At 50.6% G+C, this 25,206-nt stretch overlaps 7 protein-coding genes across 7 annotated transcripts; 4 read left to right on the top strand and 3 right to left on the bottom strand.

The window, feature by feature from the left end:
• Positions 1 to 83: 83 nt before the first annotated feature.
• Positions 84 to 2,094, bottom strand: PENARI_c004G06587 (calponin homology domain protein; the record flags this gene model as incomplete). Its single annotated transcript, XM_022629196.1, has 2 exons — positions 84 to 1,869; positions 1,928 to 2,094. 2 exons carry the CDS (start codon positions 2,092 to 2,094, stop codon positions 84 to 86), a joined length of 1,953 nt encoding a protein of 650 aa, XP_022491155.1.
• Positions 2,095 to 2,419: 325 nt separating this feature from the next.
• On the top strand, positions 2,420 to 3,173 carry PENARI_c004G08257 (uncharacterized protein; the record flags this gene model as incomplete). Its single annotated transcript, XM_022629281.1, has 3 exons — positions 2,420 to 2,486; positions 2,542 to 2,658; positions 2,779 to 3,173. The coding sequence occupies 3 exons, from the start codon at positions 2,420 to 2,422 to the stop codon at positions 3,171 to 3,173; spliced, it is 579 nt and encodes a 192-aa protein (XP_022490960.1).
• Positions 3,174 to 4,328: 1,155 nt separating this feature from the next.
• Positions 4,329 to 7,368, bottom strand: PENARI_c004G01186 (argonaute family protein; the record flags this gene model as incomplete). Its single annotated transcript, XM_022628922.1, has 4 exons — positions 4,329 to 6,001; positions 6,055 to 6,148; positions 6,181 to 7,180; positions 7,232 to 7,368. 4 exons carry the CDS (start codon positions 7,366 to 7,368, stop codon positions 4,329 to 4,331), a joined length of 2,904 nt encoding a protein of 967 aa, XP_022490741.1.
• Positions 7,369 to 9,321: 1,953 nt separating this feature from the next.
• On the bottom strand, positions 9,322 to 10,857 carry wetA (developmental regulatory protein WetA; the record flags this gene model as incomplete). Its single annotated transcript, XM_022629264.1, has 1 exon — positions 9,322 to 10,857. One exon carries the CDS (start codon positions 10,855 to 10,857, stop codon positions 9,322 to 9,324), a length of 1,536 nt encoding a protein of 511 aa, XP_022491048.1.
• A 3,200-nt stretch (positions 10,858 to 14,057) lies between these two features.
• On the top strand, positions 14,058 to 15,101 carry PENARI_c004G10520 (uncharacterized protein; the record flags this gene model as incomplete). The annotated part of the gene is made up of 1 exon (XM_022629401.1): positions 14,058 to 15,101. The coding sequence occupies one exon, from the start codon at positions 14,058 to 14,060 to the stop codon at positions 15,099 to 15,101; it is 1,044 nt and encodes a 347-aa protein (XP_022490890.1).
• Positions 15,102 to 19,317: 4,216 nt separating this feature from the next.
• On the top strand, positions 19,318 to 23,037 carry PENARI_c004G09272 (uncharacterized protein; the record flags this gene model as incomplete). The annotated part of the gene is made up of 1 exon (XM_022629335.1): positions 19,318 to 23,037. One exon carries the CDS (start codon positions 19,318 to 19,320, stop codon positions 23,035 to 23,037), a length of 3,720 nt encoding a protein of 1,239 aa, XP_022491129.1.
• A 704-nt stretch (positions 23,038 to 23,741) lies between these two features.
• On the top strand, positions 23,742 to 24,637 carry PENARI_c004G02023 (p24 family protein; the record flags this gene model as incomplete). The annotated part of the gene is made up of 4 exons (XM_022628965.1): positions 23,742 to 23,933; positions 24,045 to 24,171; positions 24,247 to 24,547; positions 24,619 to 24,637. 4 exons carry the CDS (start codon positions 23,742 to 23,744, stop codon positions 24,635 to 24,637), a joined length of 639 nt encoding a protein of 212 aa, XP_022490669.1.
• Positions 24,638 to 25,206: the final 569 nt, after the last annotated feature.

Genomic DNA, 25,206 nt, shown 5'->3' with positions numbered 1-25,206 from the left:
TAGAGAGGGTAAAATGTGGAAAGAATCCTAGGTTGAATAGGCACCAGCTTCGGGAAACCATCGACAGAAGACCAAGCAGCAACTTATGGAGGCGGCCGGGGCCCAATAATCTGACGCCTAGCACCACCAACACCCAGCCCAACACCGCCACGGTTCTGGTTATCACCACCCATGTAACCATACTGATGAACGTCCCACGACTGACCGGGCCCCGAGCCATGAGTGGGGTCGTTAACACCACGCTCGGCAGCGGCGGCAGTCTGTTTCTGGTTTTCTTCCCATTCTTGCTGGCGGGCACGTTCGCGCTCCATCTCACGCTCGAGGAGAGATTTCGATGCCCATCCGCCGGCCTTTGTCTTCTGCTGTGAAGCTACACGCCGGCTGTTCTCTTCGTCGACTTCGGCGGTTGACGTGTAGTCTTGGGGTCTGTGGGCGGCTGGGGCTGCGGGGGCGGGTGCTGGGTTTGAGGAGAGGAAGTTGTCCACGCGGCTTTGGCGGTTGCGGTTGGCGTTGTAGGAGACTGGGTCTGGGAGGGGACGAGGGGGTTGAGGGAGTTCTCTGGGTGGGAGTGTTGGCTGTGCAGAGAGGGATGATGGCTTGGGCTCTGGGAGAGGGCGAGGAGCTGGGGGCGGCGCTTGTTCCTCGACGGCTTCGGGTTCCTCTGAGGTGGCTGGCATTTCCTGGTTGTTCTGCCACTCTCTGCGGAGTAGTAGCCGTTCTTGCTCAAGCGAAGAGAGACTGTAGCTTGGCTTAGGAGGCACGGGACGTGGACGGCTGCGAGACCGGGGCTCGTCGGTGGGTTTGGGAGACTGAAGCTCCTGGCGTTCGGTCTCGTACTGACGCTCCCGGTCCTTTGCTTGCTGAAGCTCACGCTCGAGCTCTTTAATGCGTCGACTTTCCGGTGTCTCCTCGACGGATCTTACTCCGCTGGAGGCATTGCTAGTCTGGGAAGCCTGGTATTGGCTCAAGAACTGGCCGTTGAGACGAGTGTCGTTTTGACTGCGTCTGTGTTGCCGCTCCTCCTCCAAGCGGTTCTCGGCGTCTTTCTCTTCCGCGGCGTGGCGCGCCTCCTCCTCTTCCCACTGACGCTTTTCCTCGTCCCAAAGCTTTCTCTCCGCTTCCATCTTGATACGCTCCTGCTCCCTTACGCGGGCCGTCTCTTCTTCCCATCGGCGCTTCTCTTCAGCTTTGGCTTGAGCCTCTTCCTCTTCGATCTGTTGCTGGCGGGCACGTTGGGCCTCTTCCCTCTCTGCATTCTCTTGGCGGATTCTGTCCTCCTCCTCACGCTTGCGCTTTTCCTTCTCTGCAAGACTGGGCACAGCAGGTCCAGGTGTCGTGATCTGTCGGCGAGCACCAAACGCAATTCCTTGGTTGCCCTGACTCGCTCCACCCATGTAGCCATATTGGTGGATGTTCCAGGCCGGAGTAGTTACCTGTTCATCTCCCTTCTTGGCCCAAGTACTGTATGACCCGGAAGGCTTTGTCGGACTGCCTGTCCGAGCGGGAAAAGATGGTTTTGTGTCGCCTACATTGCTAGAAGAGCGGGCTGAGCGAGGAGTATAGCCCCCGCCGGAGGATCCCGTCGCGTTGGGGCTGATAACATTGCGCTTGCTCTGCGGGCCAACCGCACGAGGGAACTTGCTGGGCTCAAGGGCATTGGCACGGCGACTGAATGCTGCCAGACACTGTAGAACTTGCGCGGGATCCTTCGCCTCGTAGAGATCAACCGTCAAGAAGACGTCGTGCGGCGGGAGGTTGAGCGGCGGCATTTGGCATGCGCGCAAGAAATGCGAGATATTCTCCATCTGTACAAACGGCGCAGGCAAGGACTTATACTTCACGCCCGGTGACACGGCGAGGTTTACCAGTCTAGATAGGAGTCAGTCAGGGGTCCAGGCTTTGGCGGAAAAGCGCAATCACAACTTACTTGCAGAGAGCAATGCCATCCTTGAGACCTTCGAGCAAGTCTTGCGATGGCAGTTTCTCATGAAGCATTTCCTCAATCCAGTCGCGCACCTCCGCGGCTGCCTGCGGGGTATAGCGGGACAGGCGCATATTGCGCAAGTCCTTGTCGAGTGAAGTCACTGAAGCCATGGTGTCGAGTGGTCTTCAGGTCGAGTGTAGAGCGCAGTGAGATTGTTTAGCCACTGTTTGGGGCTATGTATCCCTTTGCCGCCTGATCGGCGCCTATGGTGTGGCGGGGGGTTGGGTAGCCGAGGAGTGTATTCCGTGATGCAATTGGAAATACGAGCAAGAGAAAATGCCCCGAGGGCTGGAAATGTTGAAGCCTGGAAGATCCGAGGGAGAAGAGAAGAGAGGAGAGTGAGAGGGAGAGAGGCCAATGGAATGCTCGGCCATGTTTATCCCGATGACGTTTCTCGTTCCGCCTCAATTCTTTTTCTCTCCTTGCATCGCAACAATGGTGAACAGCTTGTGGTTCAAATGGAAGGCTCTGCGCCTGCCCTGGAGGAAATCTTTTTTAGTCGGTCAGTATCTGCTTTTCTTGCCTGGCGACTGACGCTGACCGTCATCTCTTCACAGGCCAGGATCTCGCCGGCAACACCTTCTGGGAGTTCAAAGATGTCTTGAATGCAGCTCGTTACCGCCGAATCGTCCGATTTGATCCGAAAACACATTTCAGTGATGTTCAAGTGACACGTGAGTCATCTTGTCGCATGCAGGGAAGATGCAGGCTCGGTTTGGATGGGCTTGGTGGCTTCATGCCCGGCAAACCGAGATAATGCGATGAAACCGAGACTAACACTCTATCCTATCCAGCACAATGGCACCAATGGCTACGACATGTCCGGCAACATCCTCCGAGCATCGAAGAGCAGAAACAGGATCTCGTCCGCCAAGCGCAAATCAAACAACTCGCCCGACTTGCCGACGAACGCTGGGCCAGCAAAGCCTCTTTCCTGGATAAACCCAAGACCCAACAAGGAGGAACAGCGACTCAGCCCGGTGGTCCCAGCTTGAGCCATCCAACTGCCAATACCCAGACCGCGCAGGATGCACCGGCATCTACCGCACCGCCCAATGCGCCACGGGCGGACCCTGCCTCTACAAAGCCAGAGACGAAAAAGGAGGAGAACCCATGGGCCAAGGCCAGCAAGAACAACCCAGGCGAGGAGTGGCAGCCTGAGGCGTGGTCACCTAGTTCCAAGCGGTAAATGATGATATCGACAAATCGGTCAATTTTCGCAAGGGTATATAAACTCGGTTTTCAAAAAGGAAATGGGCCCAAATCTCAAAAAAACCATTTAGGGTACAAAGTGTGTTGATTTTGTTCCATTGGGAATATACTGCAGGACACCCCCGGGCCTAGGATGATATCAAACATATCACACGCCAAGTCTTGTCTCCAACATTTTCTCCGATTTGGTGCCTGGAGAGAATAGAGGTGATTGCACACTCAGCCTCTTCCATATGAGCGTGGGACTACGGATTCCCCTGTCATATCGACAACCATCTTCCTTACTGTTGATATATTCAATGACAGATATGGCTCGCCACATGTATATTATGTTGTTTTCCGTGTTGAGACTATAGCCTTCATAACTCTCCATTCGTGTCTTAGCTACGCTAATTTTGCTTGTCTTGCAATGGCAAATCAACAAAGTCAAATCGCTCCTAGGCTACAACTTCCTGTGTACAACAGGCATCATAAATGTGTATACAGTGCCATGGAGTAATGGACAGTCTCTACACGAAAAGTCGAAGTGAGTATACCGTTTCATGCTTTTTTTTCCCGCCCTACTTTGACCTCTCTGTTTTCACCTCTTTCTTGACTATTTTCGAGTGTCTTGGGTTGACCATGTAGACTGTATAGAGGTGGGGATATGACAGGACTTATGGCCTGCGGCAACGTAGACACAAGAGGAGTTTTTTGTATCTTTTTGTATTTTTATACTCTAACAAATGCCCTCCCACCCACCCTCATTTTTCTATTTTGTCTATTTTCTGTGCAGGAAACAAAGAAACAAAAATACAAAAAGAACAACGCAAGACCAACAGAAAGACCAAGGCGCAACGAAGATATCAACAAATTCAAAAAACAACCAACGCCACAAACACCACACAGTAAGGCAACCTGTAGAAGAAAAAGTTTTTGCAAAGATATTTTCCCACCCTCCCACCCTTATCTTCGTCTTTCTTTTTTGGTGTTTCGTGTTTTCTCATCCAAAGAAAAGCAACGGCACAGCAAACAGCAGACAATCGAAAAACAGATCAGAAATCAAGAAAGCAGGAAATGGCAAGGTTCCAGAAGTATTCAAAGAATATCTCAAGTTGTCGAAGACATGTTCAGAAAATCGCAATGAAGTAGATCAGATGTAGGCCATCTTAGACACAATGCTCTTTTCCAACTGCACACAATCAGGCGGGGGTGGTGGCATCTTCCCGTCGCTACCAGGCCCTCTTGGTTGCATGAAGGCATAGTAATAAGCGAGCATGTACTTGCGAGCCCGGTCACACATCTTGTCCGCAAGGAACGCAGGAGTGGCGTAACTGATAGACCGAGTGGCACGACCCATCATGTAGCAGATGTTATGAGTTAGCTCTTGTATCATATCAGCTGGCTTGCCTTCCGGGTTGGTCTTGGGATTCCTGAAGATGTCATCATGGATGACAATGTAGTGAGCTGGGCGAGCGGAGCCTTGAAGAGGAGCCTGAGCTTGCAGATAGAAGTCCCAGAAGATAGGGCGAGTAACGACTCGATCAACGACGCATCCATTGATGGGATTCTGCGTCCGATCTTGATCCTTTTCAACGGTTGGGTAGAAGCGCACATTGTGACGTTTTCCGCAGACGACAATGGTGATGTAGGGCATAGATCTGTTGTAGAGCTCTGCGCACGCCTTCTTGATCAATGGAAGTTCAAAGTTCAGGACCATATCGAATTGACCTTCGCTAACACCATCGCGGTAGACGAGGATGTTCATAGGCAATGTGCCGCCATTGTGAGTCTTCCACAGTTCCAGCCGTCTGTACATCAACTGCTGGAGAACTTCAACATGCTCCACGCGGCGGCCTTGAATCATGATTTCTCCGGGCCATTGAGCCATACGACCGTCAATTGAGGCAACAATGGCAGCAACACTGGGCCAACTTGGGGGATCTGTGCCGGTTGGATGGGTGACATCCAAGCCAACGACCATGGTCTTTCCTTGTCCAATGAACTTGGAGTGGGATCCGTCAAGTACTTGGTTGGCGCCACCAAATTTCAGGTTGACCTTCATAGCGTTGTTGCTCAGGTATTGGTCGTCGCCCTTGCTAAGTTTGTCAACCTGCATGCAGTGGGTAATGATGCCAGTTTTGACGTCTCCCGAGTACTTGATCCAGTCGAATACCTTGCTGTTTGCGTCAGAGAGAATAACGACGGCAAACTTGACTTTCCCATTCAGCAACTTAATGAACAATTGCTTGATCGCTTCCCGATTTTTGGGCTCACTTTCGGGCCCCCCAGAGAGTGACGCCTGCAGATACATCGTAGGGTCGCTGACTTTCATGCCGTGTTCTCGTAGCTTCTTGGTGAATTTTTGAACACACATGTTGGGAGTTTCGAACAAGTCTCGACCCGTCCGAAGCCAAAGAACAGCCGGCGTTGGAATGGTGGCACCGCTGCAGAATCTGGTGTTTGCCAGGTTCCAAGAGCCAAATCGGGGAGTGGTCTTCTGAGTTCCATATTTTAAGACAGGGGTGTTCAAGATGCGAGCTGGGACAGTGACCATATCAGGGAGGACTTTGATGCCTCTTTCCACGGTTTTGCCGGCGGTGATTCCCATGATGTTGAGACCATCAGTGGTGATTGACTCGTAGTTCTCAGGTGGCCTACGGCAACTGACTTTGATCATCGCCTGACGCTGCGAAGTAGCTGGGTCTCCACCAAAGCCTTGGCCAGGAACAACCTCACAGACATCCAGCGGCAGATAAGAGGGATGTTCCAGGTTACCGACATTGACAACGGGCATGTCATGGCACCTGATCTTCATGTTGTAGGCTGTGATTTTGGTTAGCATATTCTAAAAAGCAAGGGACGGGGAGAAGACATACTTTTCTCAAAATACTCGGTGACCGTGACATATCGTCCAGGTCTACCTTCTTGGTTCATGAAGAATTGAACGTTGCCCGGCGAAGAAGCAAGACGCTTGACCCGGGGAAGTTCATTGGGGTTGGCACCTTTGACTTTTCCATCTGGGGAGTCGCAACACCGAGAATCGACTTGATCGCATACTGTGGCTTCCCGAACGCATCGTTTCTCTTTGGCAAGTGAATGGCATAAATCTTGAGACCTTTCAAGTAGCGTCCAAGGTGCTCGCGATCCTCACCATAAACAACCATGTACTCCTTGATCAGAGCACTCAAGGGACCGGGCTTGTAGAAAGCGCCGTGGTTGACATTCAGGTTCAGCAGGAACTTGCCTGTGCCAAAGCGAACACTGGAAAAGTAGCCACGAGCAGCCTCAATACCACCACCCATTGGCCAGGCCTCCTTTCCTGGGCCCATCCGGAAGAACTTGGTGCGTCCTCTACCAGAAATGTAAATGCCGGGGTCCTTGTATGGGTGCGCACTCATGACGATGTTGAGGATGCGCAGAATGACGGCCTCATTTTCCACTGGGCCCCGTTGTTTGGGATTCCGCAGAAAGTTCTTGAAATCATCTGGCTTGACTGAACCCTGATAGATGGGCGTGACCTTGTAAACAGGCCGTTTGTCACCAGGAGCAACAGCAGCGTCACCAATGCGACGAACGAAGCTCGAGGTGTCATCCAATTGTCTGTTCAGAACGATCTCAGTGGTTCCATCTGTAGCAGTGCCGATGTTTTCCTGGAAGCGTCGTTCCTGCAAAAACGCGTCCATCAAGAACTGACGATGCGCCTTGGGGATTTTTTCAGCATGCTTGAAGCCGTCGCCATCCTTGCCGCCCTCCTTGCCAGTGTCTTTGCCGCCATCCTTTTTCACAGCGATATCCACGCGGTAAGAGTGGTACTCCTGGTCTGGCTTGAATTGCATTTCGAAGAAGTTGGCCCGAAGTACCATGGCTCTGCCTTGGGTTCCATAGCCGGGGCGTCGAGCGAGTTGGTGGTCCTTCTGGGTATCCTTTGCGGTGTCCTTGATGTACTGGTTCTCGTAGCTGAGGGCGTTCGGATCAGGTGGCTGAGTGGGCGCCAGGAGCATCCTGTTCGACAAATGTTAGATATTTCCTTTCTTGTAGATCACGTCAACTTACTTCGAAGGACCAGATTGTTGACCTCCACGACCACCACGACCACCACGGTCACCACTGAATCCACGTCCTCCGCGAGAGCCACGGTCCCCTCCACGATCCCCGCCGCGATCACGGTATGGCAAATTGCGACCAGACATTTTAGCGAATGCGCTGGTTAGAGATGTGTGTGTTCGGATGTTGGTGAGAAATGATTGAAGTGCCCTGCTGACTCTTGAGAAAGATGGCGAAGTGCAATTGCAATTGGGCCCGGAATTCTATAGTTCCGAAGCACCAAAGAGAAAGTGGAAGGAATGAGCGATGAACTAGGAATTGTGTTTCCTAGAACAGTGAATGGTGCAAATGATTTGCTTTCAAAGAAGGTGGAGGGCGAACTGCGAATGTGGTCTAAAATATCGTATCTTAGAATAGGTAAGGACGCTAGGAGGTTGTTTGTGAGGAAAGGAGTGTGAAAGGTCGCAGTCGAGCCAAGATCTGGAGCCTTGGAACTGTGAAGGGAACCAGGAACCTGTTGCGTAGGAAAAAGGAGGGTCACAATGCGGAGTCGAACTAGGGTCTGCTGTCCTAGAGCGGCGGATGAGGAGGAGGAGCTGGCGAAAAGAATGAGTGTAAGCCTGGTCACCAGCAGCGGCTTGAATGTGGAGGTTTCGCCTTGCCCTTCTGTAAGGGGACGAAAGCGGTAGTCAAAGAAAGGTAAAAATCTAGAAGCACGTAACAGCAATGCGTTAGCACAATGGACCGTAAAGATGACCAAACCGTATGAAGATAAAGATCGAAGAACAGACGAATGGGGAGATGCAATGGGGAGAACGAAGCAATGAAAGAAGTCAATGGCCAAGACCGCAGCAAAAGCAAATGAATCGTTGTCATGAGAGAATGCGGGCTTCAATGGATAGAACAAGTGCAGATATAGACAAGGAAAGATGAAGTAATCACCAGCATACGCAGTAGTGATGCCAATGGCTTGATGTGGATGAATAATAATCGGGATGATGAGATGGGGTGAAGAAGAAGCCGCAGGAATGAAAGGAAATGCGGTATAAACGCCGGATGGCAAATAGAAAATGACCGGAGGAAGAATACCAGAGCGTTCTTATGTGTTTGTGGATGACTGGCAAGCAAAACAACACAAGCTGGCGGAGATAGGGTTGTGATCAAAGCAGAGTACGGGGTAAAGGTAAGGGTAAAGTTGAGATCTGGGGTAAGCACAAAATAAGGACGAGTCAAGAGAAAATGCAGAGTAAAGTGAGAAATCGGTGAGAGCTCGTAGGTAGAGAATTTAGATGCAAATGAGGCTAGGGTAGTGAAAAACCAACTCAAAATGGACTGACAACTAACCTCTGGGGAGAGCGCGTGTGGTAGCAATGTAAAAAAAGAAGAAGAAGAAGGAACTGTAAGCATGGGTTAGTAGCTATAATGAGGAGAACTAGAGATGACAGTGAGATATTTGAATATAGTACTCACAAGGTCTGTGTAAATGTCAATGTTAAGCATGTGCGTGAGGGAAGGAAAGAGGTAAGAGGAAGGAAGAGCTCAAGGGTGCTTGTAGAGTCTTGAGGCTAGAAGGTAGAGTACTTACTAACTGTATTTGAGGCAATTGGGTTTGCAAGTAAAATTCGAAGTGTGACAAAGGAAAAGAAAGGAAGAAGGAAAAATGGATAAAGAGGCTTTACATAGGGCCGCAGTATCAGAATGCACCTCGAGAGATTGTATACTGTAAAGACAAGAGATTATGATAAGAGTTAGCAATGCAGAGTATTAAATTTCTAAGGACAGGACTCACCAGCTTAATCAAGAAGGATGCAGATATAGTAATGACGAAAATTATACAAACGAGCCAAATCTACAGCAGAAGCTGGATAGTCAAAAATATTATGGAATTAGATATCCACGTAAGTGTCTAAACATTAGAGCAATCTAATATTTTGGAGGGTGTATCGGTCACCCCGGCCAGAAGGCCTAAAAAATACCAAACACCGAAAGCAATCCAGATATTCCCAATGATATAAGCCAAAAACACCGGCTCAAGAACGCAGACAAAAAAAAAAAAAAGGAAAACAGAACAATCAAATAGATCAGATTAAATATAAAGCTTAGCATAGAACAGCTTCGAGGGCTTCGACATCACCGCCGGCGCTGCGCACTGCCCGAAGTGCGGCTTCGCTCAGCTTGCGACGTCGGTCGCGGGCTTCTTGCTCACGACGAGCCTTGGTCTTGGAGCTGCCGGAGGGAGCAACTCCAGTCAGGATCTTCTTGCTGTCATGAGCGGTAAAGTTGACGAACGATACGCTGACAGACTTGTTTGAGCCTCGGGGAGAGGAGCCAGATGTCTTGGCGGGCTTGGGGCCGGTCATGCTCTGGCCTGAGAGCTTGCGGCTGTGAGGGCGGCGGTGGTTGGCCTTCTTGGGTGATGTCTCGGCCTTGGGAGAGAGGGATGGAGAGCGGGAGGTGTGGTGAACCTGGGAGGTGGTGAAGGGAGTAGTGAACTTTTGGGTGGGCATCATATTAGATGATGAGAATGAAGAATCCGCTGACATGTCGAAGGAGGGATCGAATTGGATCATGAGACCTCCTTGCATCATGTCATTTTGGCTTCCGACGCTTTGCATGGGGCGGTGGGGTGTGGGAGATGCTAGGTAGGCGGCTTGTTGCTGAGCGACCCGAGTAGGCATGGGAGACCACCAGCTTTGAGTATCTTGGCTCTGGAGGTCTGGGGTGAATGAGAGAGAGGAGGCATGGAGAGGGTCTGATTGCCACGAGGAGAGAGATTGGGGATCAGATGAGTGAGATGAAGAGAAGATATCATCTGCGGAAGGAGGGCTGGAGTTGGTCAGGTTGGAAGAGCTGGGGTGGCCCATGTATTGCTGATGTTGGCGCAAAGCAGCATTTGGTGAGGGCATGGAGACTGCAGGGGAAGGGTGGATCATCCGTGCGTCGAACTGAGGAGGCATCTCAGCGGAGTCTCTGGTTTGGTTCATAGTTTGTTCAGTAGACAAGTTCTCATGCTGAATAAGAACGTCTGATGGAGGAGGGGACAGCGGGAGACGATCTTCTGAACCATGAAGGTTGAAGTTCTGGATGCGCTGGGCCCAAGCCTCGGGGTATGCCATTCTTCCTTTGGAAAGGTTTGAGGAACGCATCAAGCTGGGAGAGAAACTTTGCTTGCGCAAAAGCGCGCGGCGGTCGTTAGGGCTGCGATGGCGGATAGACTTGGGAGTGATTAGAGCGCTCTGAGTGGGCTTGCGTCTGGGAGTAGCTGGGGGAGTAGACGGTGAGGCAGAGAGACCGTTGGTTGCTGTAGGGCGAGAGGAGACTTCGAAGTTGCTCTGTCCAAGATCTGAGATGGCGGAAGGATGGACGGTGTCATGAAGAGTAGCAAAATGATCGACGGCAGCTCCGTCATTCTGCAGGGACCACTCCTGGCCCCAATGTTGCGGTGATTGATGGCGTTTAGAAGTGGAGACAGTGGGTGAGAGATCGCCACTTTCACTTGATAATGAGTCAAGTTGGAAAAGCTGATCGAAATCGCCAGACAACGAGTCTTTGTTGCCATCAGCGGCAGAAGTATCCATGTTCACGTATTGGTTGAACAAGTCATTGAACGAATGATCGTACTGTTGAGCGAACATTTTGTGGGATTTCCGTTTGCAGCGAGCAAATGAAGTGTAGTCAGCGAGTCGAAGTGTAAAGACAAGACGTGATTGGACAACCACAAAGAAGGTCGCAGATAGAGGTGGGAAGGTTTGGAATAGCTCGGGGATCGACCCGGAGATCCGAAGAGTGCAAATGGTGTAAAGGAGTGTTTGATGTTTGATGTTTGATAGTTTGTCAATCAAAGAAAACACTGCAGATGATGCAAAGAAAGCAAAGCAAACAAACAGATGCAAGCCCTATTTGAATAGCTGCTGGGTTACCAGCCTCATTATTTCTCGAGGCATTCCAGTGCTCTAAAGATGGACCAGGAATGTGCTGCGGGTGACCCGGTTGGCTGATGGAGAGCTCCACCAACCTCCCGCAAGAATGATCCAAGACTCCGCAGAGCTCCTGGGCCAATTGTGAGCTGTGGAGCTATGACTGGCTGTCAATTCCTAAAGGGGCTTTGTGCCGGGCAGCCACCCATTGGAATGTAACCCTCCATCACTACGCCCGAAGCAGCGGATGATCAGGCATCAGGTGAGCCAGTGGAGCGGGTCTCCCAGGCATGTCAAACCGATACCCTTGATTGGAGATCAGCATACCTCCAAGGAGCAAGACCGTTAGGGAGGCTGGTCGTAGACCGGTACGCTCTTCGGGACGTCAAGGATTGGTCAAGGAACCAGGACAGAGCTAGACCGAGGCTGATCATCCGTCAAGCTTGTAGCTCCAGTGTAAGCGTCATGCTAGATGTAATCCGATCATTGACTACCCAAAGAAGACATGATTTAGGCGAAGGTAGGATCGGCACTAGACTTGGCCACCCTTTCCCTCTACCATCACTTCAACATTATTTGTCAATGCACTTCAATTGGATGGAGATGATAGTGCCAATTGGCCAATGTCCTGTACGTGCTAAGTGTGCTGGAATGTGGCCTGGAATGTAGAGGCTGGGCGGAATGTCAAGCCCGCGGCAGCAATGCACGGAAGGACTTTTGGCATTCGAGAAGGACAGATCTGCCGTAGATGCTGTAGAAGCACCGGGGACGCGGCTCGGAAATTTAGAATCTTGATCTGCAGGAGATCGTCGATCATTGTTTGGTGTGTTTGCTTCGACCCCATGTTCTATATTTGGAGCACATGAAGGGGTAGTCGATCAGGATAAGGCCTTGGCTGAATGCGGCGAAGAACAAGTCTTTGACACTACCAGTGGAGGGGATCTGACACTTTGTTCCCTCATCGGAGTAGTCTGGAAGTCCCTGACTCGTCAAGGCGAAGTGTCTCCCCAACAGAGGTGGAGCTAGTCTCTTTGTCTCTAATATAATACCGTTAGCCAAGTGCGTCGAGGTATTCTCAAGGCCACAGGCGCAATGCGAAGGTGCTTTGATTGCCCTTTGTTGGCTGTTGTTGACTGCCGGATTTGGACCATGGGGCCCTGAGGCAATAATAAATCGTAAGCTATAGCCAGCGAGACAGCAGTTCCATGCTAGATTGTGGAATTGACAGCCTTAGTTGAAGTTGATTTCAGGTAATGCTTTTGCATAGCCGAGGTTCAACATGACGTTTTGGGTGGTCTTCGATAAGCTTGCTGCCCGTCAGCTTGAAACTTGCAACTTGCCACAGGGCAGGTATCCGTGTCTGGTTCTTACATCAGGAACCAAGGCGCTTATGCGTGGATGCTGTCGGCCCAGATGAAATCCGGATAAACGAAATAAGCAAGGCATTCAACCACAGTGTCGCTACCCAGGTGAAAGCCAGTTCTAAGAATGACGCAATTAACGTCAGGCATAGGGCACCCACTTCTCTCTCTCGAATATCTCCCAAAGGCTCCAGGGCTCTTGAAAGCTGAGTGGTCAACAAAGGGGCATTGTCATTACTTGTTAGTGAGTCAAGTTGGGTATTTCCTATTATGTTGGAAGTGGCACAAAGCCAGGACTGGTGTAGTCCGCTGACCATGTTCGGCTATGGCGAAAGCCGACATCACAAATCCGCGTGCCATACGGATGTAGAATAATCGTATGATAATATAATCATCAATAAAGATTTGAAATGCTAGTGAAATGCTACATGCTGAGTATTGTTCGAAGGATCTGGAAATAAGATAGGAACAGAATAGAAGAATAGGTGAGGCCCGATTAGGCTTAGTTTGTCCACATTGGGCTGAGTCAGGATGACGGCGAGAAACCCGGCTCTTCACTTCTTCCCTTTTCTCTCCACAAAGGGCTCCAGACGGTGACCTTAAACTCTTCAACTCTCCTCTTTCTGTGCATTTCTGCAGTGTCTACTATTTTGATCATCTCGCCTTTCGTGTCGCCGTCACTTTCACTCCGACGTCGACGTGACTCAACCCGATTTGCCCCTCGTCACACCCCGCGGAACGTGGGTAACGGTCTCATCTATCCTCGCTTCTCCTCGTTTTATCTCTCCTGAGACCCTCGTCGCGACTTTCTCCTGCGACAACGTTCTCCCTCCATCAAGCTCTTGGCCAGTTGCGACATCTTAAGATTCCGCGACATTCCGGAGCCGTTTGCATCGCGTCGCGCCAATACGACGACCACTTTCACATCTTCTTCTCTATCCATTTCACACCCTACATGCATCTCGACAAGACTTGCTGCTTCTCTACAATCTGCGACAGAGATCGAATCCCGTCCTATCACCACAGCAACCAGGTCCGCTTGTCCTGTTACCATACACACCAGATCGGAAAGCAAGGACAACATAACATTTAACTGCAAGCCTATCGTGAAACATGTCTTCTTACTGCATTCTTGCTGGGGACGTCCCCGTCAAGTCTGTTTAAATCCTACACGTTCCACGTGTGTCTGTTACCATGGACTTTTCTCTGTGCTTTGCAGGCCTTCGATGCCCTTGTCTTTTTTCTAAATCGACTTCGATCCAGTGATCAATCTTCGACTGATCGCTTTCGCACTTTCGAATAAACACACTCTGCGACTAATCGCACCTCACCCGATCGCACCTCTTTGACTTCGTTATTCCGTCCTCATCCCGCCCAAGAGTTCCCGGTTACTGGCACAAAGGTTTCCAGAACTCGCTAGCTTGGGCAAATTGCAACACGACAACGACCAATCGTCCCGCTGCAGACATGGACACCACATACGTTCCTCGAATGGGAAACCCAACTCCCCACCGAGATTCGTGGGGCTCTGCATCTTCCACTTGCTCCCATCTCGAAATGTCTTTCTCTCATGACAGTTGCTATGGCTCAGACGAAGTCTCGGTCACATCCGCTGGTACCAACCCTGCGCAATCAAGTATCTCGACTTTCCCTGCCAAGCCACCACTTCATCCTTTCTTGAAATCCATCCTGAAGAACTCCTCTACTGCTGTTGAATCTGACGAAGAGTCGGACTCGGAATCTGGCTACAGCTCCGATGGGGATTCCGAGTACGATGCGCTTTCTGACGAAGAATATGAGGATGAGGATGATGGCAATGCGTCTGACTTCTCGATCTGGGATGAGACCTCTCGAGATGCCCCTGAGACTCACGAAGATCATACCGAGTCCTTTGACGATGCATTCATTTCCTTTGAGGAGAATGCGGTGCGATTTGCCGCCAACGTGCAGTATATTGACTCAGCCGAAGTCTCCGACGACGAGGAGACTCCCGATACTCAGATGACCTGCCATGAGATGATGCTGCTGGCTCTGAAATCCAACACTCAAAGTACTCTGGACCAGCTCGACGCCATGGATATCAACGACTCCGATGACGATGTAGATCCACATGAGTTCCTGAACAAAGTCACCACTAAGCCGGAGGAGTTCTCGCGCGATGCCGTGGACCTGGACCGAAGTCTTTTCGTTGCTTACATGAACGGAATGCATGGGATTGCCGATACGAAATTCAAATCCTACCTTCGAAATCAGGTCGACCACATTCGTCTTGGCCAGGAGGCCGACACCATGGGTCCTGACGGATCATCTTCCTTGTATCTTGACCTGATCTCTAGCCATGTCATCGGCACCTTCTGCAATCTTCTCACTCAAGATGAATTAAATGATTTGATCATCTTCCGCGCCGAAGAGCAGCCCAGCAAGACAAACGATTCGGCTCTCAACTTGGACCATCACAACGCCCTCCTGGACAGAATTGAGAAGTTCCTCCTGGACAGACTCACAAACGGTCACGTTGATGTTGGCCCTGATGAACTGAGCTTCTTTGCCGGCGTGATTGCCCACGACCTCGGCACCAAATCTTTACCAGCGCAGAATTAAGCCATTCCTGCGCCTTGACGGCAACCCCTTCTACGATTTACGATTATGAGAAAATGCTTCTTTCGGAGTCGCCCAAACCTGGGCGACGGACACAACGGGACGGCTCTTCAGCCAGGAAAAGTTCTCAAATTTTCTCAAGGGTTGGTATGGGTCGGCATTCGACAACCATGTATCTTCCCGATTAAGCACCTGAATTTCAAAAACAGTTTCAAAGCTTTCAACGTTTCAAGGTATAGGAAATGACGTAGCGTAGCATGCCCAGCATCGCCACATTACTATGTAGGTATTGATGTACAGTAAGTATATGCCTCAAGTCAGCACATCGCCTGACGTCCAAGTGAGCCCGATCAGCTCCTCCTTGCCCTCTAGGGCTGCTACCCAAGTCTCACCTAAACAAGGCAACCAACACCCAAAGTCACAGCACGCCTTGCGTTCCAACCCAAAAATAGACACGTACTCGACCTCGAAGCCTCGAAGTAGCGTGTACTACAATCCCACAATGCAGTATGCACTCACCAGAAGCCGTAGTCCACAGCCCTCCCACAAAGGATCTGCAATCTAGATCCTTCTAGCCGGACGTTACACTACACTACCTTCTACCCGAGTACAACGTGAATGTACACGGAATACAAGCCCCACGGAAATCCAGACTCCCCCCCTCCCGCCCCCAGAACAACTGAAAATGACCAGGCACAAGCCCAGTGTTTCAGGATCCCTTCCGTCTTTCTTGCCCCAAACCTAGCACAAACGAATTGTGAAACAGGATGCTGTTTAATCCATGTTGGATATTTGCATTGCATATAATTTCCCGCGCATACGGTACTTGTGTTGTATGTTGTACCATCCATTCTATTCTATCCTATCCAATCCGTTATCCACTATGCTCAAACATATCTGATACCAGACCTGCCGATGGCTTCTACTGGAGACGTCGATCTAGATCTAGAATGTATCTCGTTTACGATTACCATTCAGATCCATTCAGTCTCATCTATAGTGGTACTAGGATGGGGGCTGGGACAACAATGCTCGCGCTCGCGCTCTAGCTAGTTGGTGCATGTTACATGTATATCTATTGTACACCAGGGAGATAGGACCCGGATTTTCCTTGTAGAGATGGACTGTGGCGCTGTCTGTGCCGAATTTCTCTGTGCATTGATGCGATGCTATATAAAAGTTAACTTAATTAAAATGTACTGTTCAAGTGTAAGAAAAATTTACTGTGGATAGTGGACGTGTCGTATCGTGTGTCTACTTGTACTTGTGATTGTTGTTATAGATATATAATTTCCAGAAATCGGAGAATTTCCGTATACTCCGTCCGCCCTTTCCTCCATTATGTAGATAGTCTGTGGGACTGGGTTCTGCAGCGGGGAAACCATACAGTACGTATCCAGTGCGGACTGCCTGAAGAGGTCCAGTAGTGTTTACGTAGCGATGCAGGGTTAACGGGTGATCGGGTTATCTCCAGTGCTTATACTGTAGTTACCTTAAAGTCTTTTCCTGAAAACTTGCTGGAAGAGAGGAATAGCGGTATTTAGTGGTAGCAAACAACAATACATGGATGGCCTCAATACTCCATACTGAGCTCAGAAATGACATATCCATCGCGATATTACTTCGGACCTTACCTACAGCACACCATCGACGTATGATAAATCCAACGAGAACACACAGGTACATATACATGTACATCCTACAGGAAACTATCACCTGGCATAAGCAAACCAACACTTCAGGATATACAGTAGAAAAGCGCACAACCACAAAATGACAGATCACAATGCCTCGTGCAGGACCAAGAATAGAGTCGTCGATATCCGCCGTTTTTAATTTACACGTCGATCACCAACGGCTTGTGCACAGACAGGTACGCACGTACATGAAAATGGACAGGTCCAAATGTTGACTGGGGGAAAGTTAAACCGGGGAAAGTTTGGTGTGTTTAACTTTGATGCACATGTGTGACGATGCGGTGAGAGGTGAGAGTCATGTAACGTTAGACTGAATTTTGGTTTTCGAGTCTTCGTTTCTGGAGTCAGTATCAGTTCTCTGTGCATGTATGTGGATCTGACGATCGGTTCTTTCTATCTTTGGTAAGGGGTTATTATCGTAGGGACTGGAGTTACAGTAGAGTCGATGATAGGGAGTTCTGCAGTGGCATATGCCATCCCCATTTTCGAAGGCGAAGAGAATACTCCATAAAAAGCAAAACAAGAATCAAGCTGGACACTCAGGAGATATTCGGCCAATCCAACTCCAGCAAAAGGGACAATCAAGACGATCACGGCAAGAATCCTTGGTTCTTGGAGAGTCTCCGTACACTAGTGCGTGGAGCCGAGCAGGACTGCCATGAGGGTCTTGACAGCCAGGGACGGAGTGGGCCGTCCTTCTTGCCTGATAGGGAGAAGATCGGACTTGCGAGGTCGAGTCATAATGAGATATGGAGTTTGGGTAAGGGGGAAATCCGCCAGGGGGATTGATATTCGGGATTTTGTCGATCTTGGCCACGCGTGCGGTTGAGATGGAGTTGGTGGATGTGGGGTTACATGTACTGGAAGTGGATGGGGGTATTGTTGCAAGGTGAGAATATTGTACAGTACTTCATTCTGTAGGGAATTCCGTAGGGGGATTTTAATGTTGGCTGTGAGTGAGCCTCCTGCGTTTGATGAGATGAGATGAGATGAGCGTAAGCTACTTGAACGAGGGTGCAGGCAACAATACAATAAGTTGGTTCTAGGGCTGAGTGGTGGTACAAGAGATTATGCATGGTGATGGGATCTGAGATATGGTTGTTATTGTATCCAGAGAGTTCTGACTGCAATACAGTAGATAAAAGTAAAAGTTACTTTTTCCGGATCTGTGGGTCAAGTACATGTACGGAGTGTACGAGATGCCGATCGCCAAGGTTGCGAACAATATCCATTGTATTTAGTTAGTGCCGGAGGACAGTAGCCTGTGGGCATAACACTAGGCACCACATGGCCCCATAGGCTTAATATGTAATAGATTGCGAGTTCAGCTGTGAACGCAAAGATGGCCGTATAAGCATCCTATTCGTTGACCGGGGGGTGCCTGGGATTTACGGGAACCTGGGAAGCCGATTCGGTTGGAGGAACCACGGGTAGACAAAGGTTGGTTCAGATCCAGGTCCGTACGGGGGCATCACATGTAGACTTGGGTTGTGTAGGGCGATAGATTTAACTTATCCATACATGTCTCAGATTACGGTAGAAGTTACGATTATTCCGTACAGTTTTCTGGAAAATCGACAGTAGGGATCGGCCGCTCCGTAGGGAGTTTGCTCCGGACTATGTGTAGCATTTTTGCGCCACAAGAGTTGCCTCGTGGGAACCCCCTGGACCCATGGAACGGCACAAGTGGAAAAAGGACGCAATGCGCTATACCGGCACTACAGCGCCCCATGCGGGTCATCTGAATAGTTGGAAGTTATTAGAAATACTTTATCCTCGTACAGGGGTCGATTTCCCGAGACAACACATTTATTTCCATTCAATGCGTGCAGAATTCCAACAAGCTGAGGCAAAAATCAATAATTATACGAAAGAGGAAAGGCGCCAAAGACTAACTGGGCCGGAGTCCACTTGAATGATGTGATTGGCTGGCGATAGCCAATTGGGCCTGAAACGAGGGGTGTGGGGCAATTTAGCGTGTCGATCGAATGTTCTGTTCGGACTTGCCAGGGGAAATCAAAAAGATATGTGTATATGAGAGAGAGAGAGAGGGAGAGAGTGGGGGAGAGAGGGAGAGAGAAAGAGATAGAGTGTGTATAAAATAGAAACAGGATTATAGTATATGCATAACTATCTACTTTACTCTTACAAACTCTAAGGCCTACACTGTACGTACACTGCTGTATATCCATAATTCGGTAGTGACCCCCGAATGATCCAAGTTCCCCACTATCGCGGATGAGATAATTACTCCTGACTCGCTCTGGCTTTTCTTTTTCTGCAAGCTCTCTCAATGCTACAGAGCAAATCTGATTCAAACGGGTAAGTTGGAAAATCAACCGATTCACTGTCACGGGGGAGGACGTTGCTCGTTGCACCAAATAGCCCCCATTCAGCTGGTCAGGCTGACTCTCGGGCGTACAGGATGATTTAGAAATTCCATTTCTACCCAGCTTCCCTTGATCGAGGGTCAAGGACACATACAAGGCAGTGCCTTCGACCTAAATACGGGAGCTTCCACAATGCAGTCCGCCAAAGCACCCGACTTCCTGGACGCCGGGGCAGTGACCCGTTCCCGCAGCCCCAGTGTCGTCTCGACCGATTCGCAGTTTTCTCGAGTCAACCTCATGTCCCCGCCGTCCGTGACCCCAGCACCAGGATTCATCTCCTCGTCCGCCGCGACGGACATCATCTCTGCCGACCAGGAATTCAATGCGGCCGATTTTATTGCCGAGGACGAGTCCGGGTCTGGCGCCGCGCTGGTGACCCCGGCTGCTCTCTCCCTCCTCAATGCATTCCTCGATAACCTTCTATTCAACATTCTCGCGGCCTCGAAGTCAACCCAGCTGGCATGCATTCGACCGGCCATGGCCGAAGTGCTGAAGCCCCGACTCGCCAAAGAAGTCGTGGCTGCGGCCGAGGAGGAACTGAGTGAATACATGGGTGGCGCGGACGATGAGCAGACTGAGTTCCGTGGAGGCCAAGAGCCTGGCGGTGACTTTGATCTGATTCGCTCCTGGAAATTGACTCGTCTACGATGCATGGTCTACACTCGACTGGGCGACATGGAGGAAGACGACGAGGATGAATTTATTGCGCAGGATGGTCTTGGCGAGACCGATGGGGCGCCACGCAGATTTACTAGTCATGTCGACAACATCACCCCGGCAGCGTCTATTTTCCTCACCTCAATCATCGAATTTATCGGCGAACGTGCGCTCGTCATTGCCGGCGAGACAGCGCGGTCTCGATTGGTCTCGAAGCTCAACGATGGCGATGAGGTCAACGAAGCCGGCGATGAGCGGAAGAGGATCGATCGGCTCGTGGTGGAGGATCTCGACATGGAGAAGCTCGCCCTGAACCCGACCTTGGGCCGGCTGTGGCGGACGTGGAGGAAGCGCAGACGCGGAACCACGCTCTCTCGGACTCTGTCTCGCGAATCATTCCGCCGTCGTGGATACTCTGGCGTCAGTCGCAAGGGCAGCATTGCCACTATCGAGGAACCGATGACCGCCAGTGAACCTCTCCCTACGCAATCCCCGCCACTCGACCCCGCCATGGTCCCCCTGCCAATGAGCGACTACGATGTACAGGAGATCGAGGTTCCTGGTTATACTGGTGATTTGGAGGGCGAGGTACAAACGATGCAGGCCGTTGTTGCTCACAAGGTGCGACCGCGCAGTCTGATGGTATTCTCCTCGCCATCACTTGCGCCAAGATGCCCTGGCGGTGATAACTCCCCCGTGAGCGCGTCAGCCATTGATCCTCCCAAGCTGGTCCGTCATGTTCGTTCACGGTCCCTACCAACTGCGGCGACCAACACTCCAGCGGAAGGGGACGCGGAAGCGGACGCGGAAGCCACGCCAGACCAACCTTCGCCCACCCCCTCCGAGAAAAAGCGACTCGAGACTATGTACGAGGATGATGAGTCCGCAGAATATGTGGATGCAGCCGAGACTGCCCCTGGCGTTGCGATCACCACAGAACACGAGACGTCACAATTGCCCGAGGATGCAGCAGAAGATTCTGATAAGGCAAGGATGTCTGTCCTGCATGAGGAAGAAGAGGAGGCGCCTTTGGCGGTTAATGAGATGGTCGCAACCTTGCGCGCTGGCCCAAATGACGAAGATCTGACCGATCAATCCAATAGTGCTCGGGTCTCTGTGGCATCCCTGGACGATCGGTCGAATCAGAAAGATCCCGAAGTCATTGAGGGCACAGGGTTGTGCGAAAAGCCTAAATGGACCTCGTCGATTAATCGACCCAAACGGAAATCATCTAGGGATGTCAGTCTACTGAATGCAAGGTCGATCTCTGCACAAACTAGTGGACCTGAAATGCAAGCGGTTGCGGAGAATCAACCCCCAACGCAAGGGATGGAGACCGCTCAACCCGAGACACCAAAGATACCCGTCGAGGCTATCAATTCTTCTACTGATCAAGATGCACCCGATGGCGATCGGAATAAAACAGCCATGACTTCCACACCCCCACCTCGGTCTTCTGACGGCGTCGAAGTCGAGAAGTTCCAAGCATTCCTTTCGTCCCCCGATACATCTCGTCCGACTTCTGCTGATAGCGAGCGCTCTCAATCTTCGAAAACTCGCCCTAGACCTGCTCCATTGTTGGTACAGAGCAGCAACCGAAGCCCTACCACTAGTGAACGAGCCGCTGTTCAGCGCATGAGCACCCGGCCATCGGCATCGGTCTCTTCCTCCATACAGACCAAAACCCGCCGCTCTTCAAGCTTCGGGAGTTCACGCGAGACCAAGCGCCCAGTGACTGCTGGTTCTACTACATCTCAAGTGTCGACAAAGCTGAAGGGTCTCATGGGTCGACCACAAGGCGATTCTCCGTCGCTTCGCCTGCGCAGCTCGTCTGAAACGAGCCGGGCATCTGGCGGCAGCGGAGATTCTGATAACGAAATTGCCGATTTGGACAAGTTGATCAACAGCGACGAGACCATCCACTTCACACTCACTCCCCGAAGTGTGAGGGAGATGACGTTCCCTGATCCTCCCAACCGACCAATTCCCCGATCAGACACGGCAGACACGTCCGACCTGGCTGATTTCCTGAAGACCACGTCTCCGCCAGGCGAAGAGAAACACCGTTCTCGTGCCTCAGTCTCTTCTAAAGCCACCGGCGAGATGACTCCAGTCTCCCGAACCAAGTCTATCGAGTCGCCCAAGCACATTCCACTTTCCACGCGCTTGACCAACCGACCAGCAAAGCCCAGCAAGTCGGCACAGGAACGGGAAGCACGAGTTCCTGCGGACGCGACGCGTGAATTTGCGGATTTCATCAAGGCGCCCGGCGCTCCAAATGCGTCGTCCCAGCCCAAGACTTCTACATCTGCGGAGCGCTCACAACCTGTTCGACCTCCATCCGGTCGATCGACTGCCTCTCGCGGAAACCGGCCCAGACTCGAGGCTCGCTCTGCCGAGACCAGTGGCTCTCAAACTTCAGAGCTCATTGATTTCATACGCGAGGGTCCTCCAATGTCAGGTGCTCACCGCATTCCTCGCACGGTGGCTCCCTTCCGGAACACTATTGACTCGGATGATCTCCAAATAGACAACAATCCTGGGTACACTACCTCGAGCTCCATCGCCAGCACTGGTAATGGCTCCACACCCAACAAGTCTCTGACATCCCTCGGCTCTCGTACGGGGTTGCTGGACTCAAACCGAAACAAGGCCTCGGCATCGGGAAGCGCGCCTGCATCTGAGGATCCTGCTCCTCAGCGTAAGCAACGTCGCGTTCGAGACCCGTATGCCATCGACGACGATGACGACGAATATCTGGAAGAGCTCCTGAAATTGGAATCCAAACCCAAGCCCAAGCGCGAAGAAGAAAGCCTCATGGATTTCCTGCGCAGTGCTCCTCCTCCACCCGAGTCTGAAAAGCCCCCTGTGCCATTCTCGGTGAATACCGTCGCTTCCAATGCACGTACGAGGTCCGGTATGGTCCGCTCTTCTCAGAGTTCCTTGCGCTCCCAAGGCAGTGTCCCGGGCAAGGTCCGGAACAACTATGCTACGAAGGTTGGAATGGAGCGGAATAATGGCATCATGCCATCTGCTTCAAACCGCAAAACCGAAACCGGTGACCTGGCCGACTTCCTTCGCAACACTGGGCCTCCAGAGCCCCCGGCGCGAGCTGTTTCTTCCCCGATGAACTCTAAGATGGGCAATGGGGGCTTCTCCCGCTTCTTCACACGCCGAAAGAAGGTCGAGTCGTAGGGATTTGATGGATGTTTTCCAGCATTCACATTCCCTGACGACCACGACCAATGTCTTGCTTTGCTAAGCGTTTCTATCTAACGATACACATATCATGTCCATCACTTTGACTTTCCTTGTCTGTGCAGATGCATTGCCATCGTTTACACTCTTCCGATTTGTTAAAATATTTGTATAGAGTCATGTCTTCTCATTTTCTCCTTCATTGTTCTATGTGGCTACGACCAGGTGGCTTTTTCCTTTCTACTTTTCTTGCGCTTACATGCGTCACTTTCTTTCCTGCCTTTTCATACGGCACTGAATGATTAATACGGTACTCAGCCTTTTTTTCCTTTCTTCTTTATTGACTTGGACGTCTATTGGTTGCTTTCGTGGATTTCGAGATACCATGCTTCTGTACCTGTGCCATTGTTTAAAGACCTGACGCCCAGAAACTGTTTTATTCTTAACCTTACAAATGAAATTCGAACATATCCAATTATCACAAATAAGCACATTAAAAGAACGAATAAGTTAGCTTAATACAATATCCCACATGTAAGTATACTGCCCACCTCCCAACTCCCACTCCAACCCCGGAACAACAATATTCCACCCCCTTACCAGGTGTCATCAAACAACCAACAACACAAGACCCCAACCAAAACGTCAATCCCACCCATTCAAACCCCAGAGACGGCGCAATGGTCTCCTCACAATTCACAATGAGGACCATCCTCAGCCTCGTCTTCGTGTTCGTGCAGCTCGCCTCCGCGCTGAAATTCGACCTCGTCGCTACCTCCGGCCACGGCAAGAATGAGCGCTGTATTCGGAACTTCGTTGCTAAGGATCAGCTTGTTGTTGTTACTGCTATTGTTGGTGGTACTAAGGGAGATGGGCAGAAGGTTAATATTCATGTATGTTTGATTCTGGTTTCCTTATGGTGTTGTATTGGTCGGATCGGGTTGTATTGGATAATTGGATTGGATTGGATTATGGCTAACGTGTTTCTTTCACTGTGACAACAGATCAAAGATTCCATGGGCAACGACCACGGCCGACCAAAAGACGTCGTCGGCGAAACGCGTCAAATATTCACTTCGCCCGCTGATACCGTTTTCGACGTGTGTTTCGAGAACCAACTTACCGGCCACAGTAAGTCAAACCACCACAACCCTAGGTCCAATTCAACGATCCACGATTGAACACCCTCTAATCCTCACGCAACAGACGGCATCTCAAACCCCTCCCGCCCAATCGAACTAGACGTCGACATTGGCGCCGACGCCCGCGACTGGAACAGCATCCAGTCCCAGGAAAAGCTCAAGCCCGTCGAGACAGACCTCCGCCGCATCGAGGAGATGGTCACCGATATCGTTACGGAGATGGAGTACCTGCGTGCACGTGAGCAGCGTCTGCGCGATACCAATGAGAGCACTAATGAGCGTGTGAAGTGGTTCGCTTTCGGGACTATGGGTATGCTTGTTGGGCTTGGTGCTTGGCAGGTTGTTTATTTGAGGGCTTATTTCAGGTATGTTGGGACCAAGTTGGGATTTGGATTGGAATTGGAATTGGCTGCTGACTTTTGCGATTGCGTTGTAGATCCAAGCACCTTATCTAGATTGCTTTTAGTGGGTTCGGACCTGTCTCCGACCTCGCGGTATGGAATGGTTGCATCGTAGATGGATTTGTCCTTCTCTTTTTTTTGGTTACGACGCGGTTGCATTGCAATCCTATTTTGCTCGTGTCGACTGGCATTCTGTTTTAACAGTCATGATCCCAATGATATAAAATGTACACCATGCTTTCTGCGGCCTGGCGCTAATAATATTTTTTTCGTTTTCGATGCTGGTTCTATGTGCTATGCTCTTGTCAACAGGTAACACTCGTGGTAGGTATATACACTATTGGTTGTAGAAATTAGAGATCTGCTGCTCGTATGAGTGGTTTATAGATCCGCAGCTTGCAGAAGGATCTCTGTCGCCCAAAATAGGCTTGATTGGTTAGCATTGAGAGCTATCAAATAGGGCACTGCAGCTTAGTCTCTTCATAATGCCTGTCTTCAATCCAGTCTGTTTCAAATGTTATTTATAACTTCGCTGTGAAGTCTAGTAAACAAGTATCGATATGATTGAATGATAAAAGACAAATCCATAATTGTACAGCTATGCGTACCGTTGAAAGTCGACT

This window comes from Penicillium arizonense (assembly GCF_001773325.1).
Source record: "Penicillium arizonense strain CBS 141311 chromosome Unknown PENARI_contig004, whole genome shotgun sequence".
NCBI classification, from domain to species: domain Eukaryota; kingdom Fungi; phylum Ascomycota; class Eurotiomycetes; order Eurotiales; family Aspergillaceae; genus Penicillium; species Penicillium arizonense.
The sequence above is the reverse complement of the archived record's forward strand: the minus strand, read 5'-3'. Positions and strand labels throughout refer to the sequence as shown.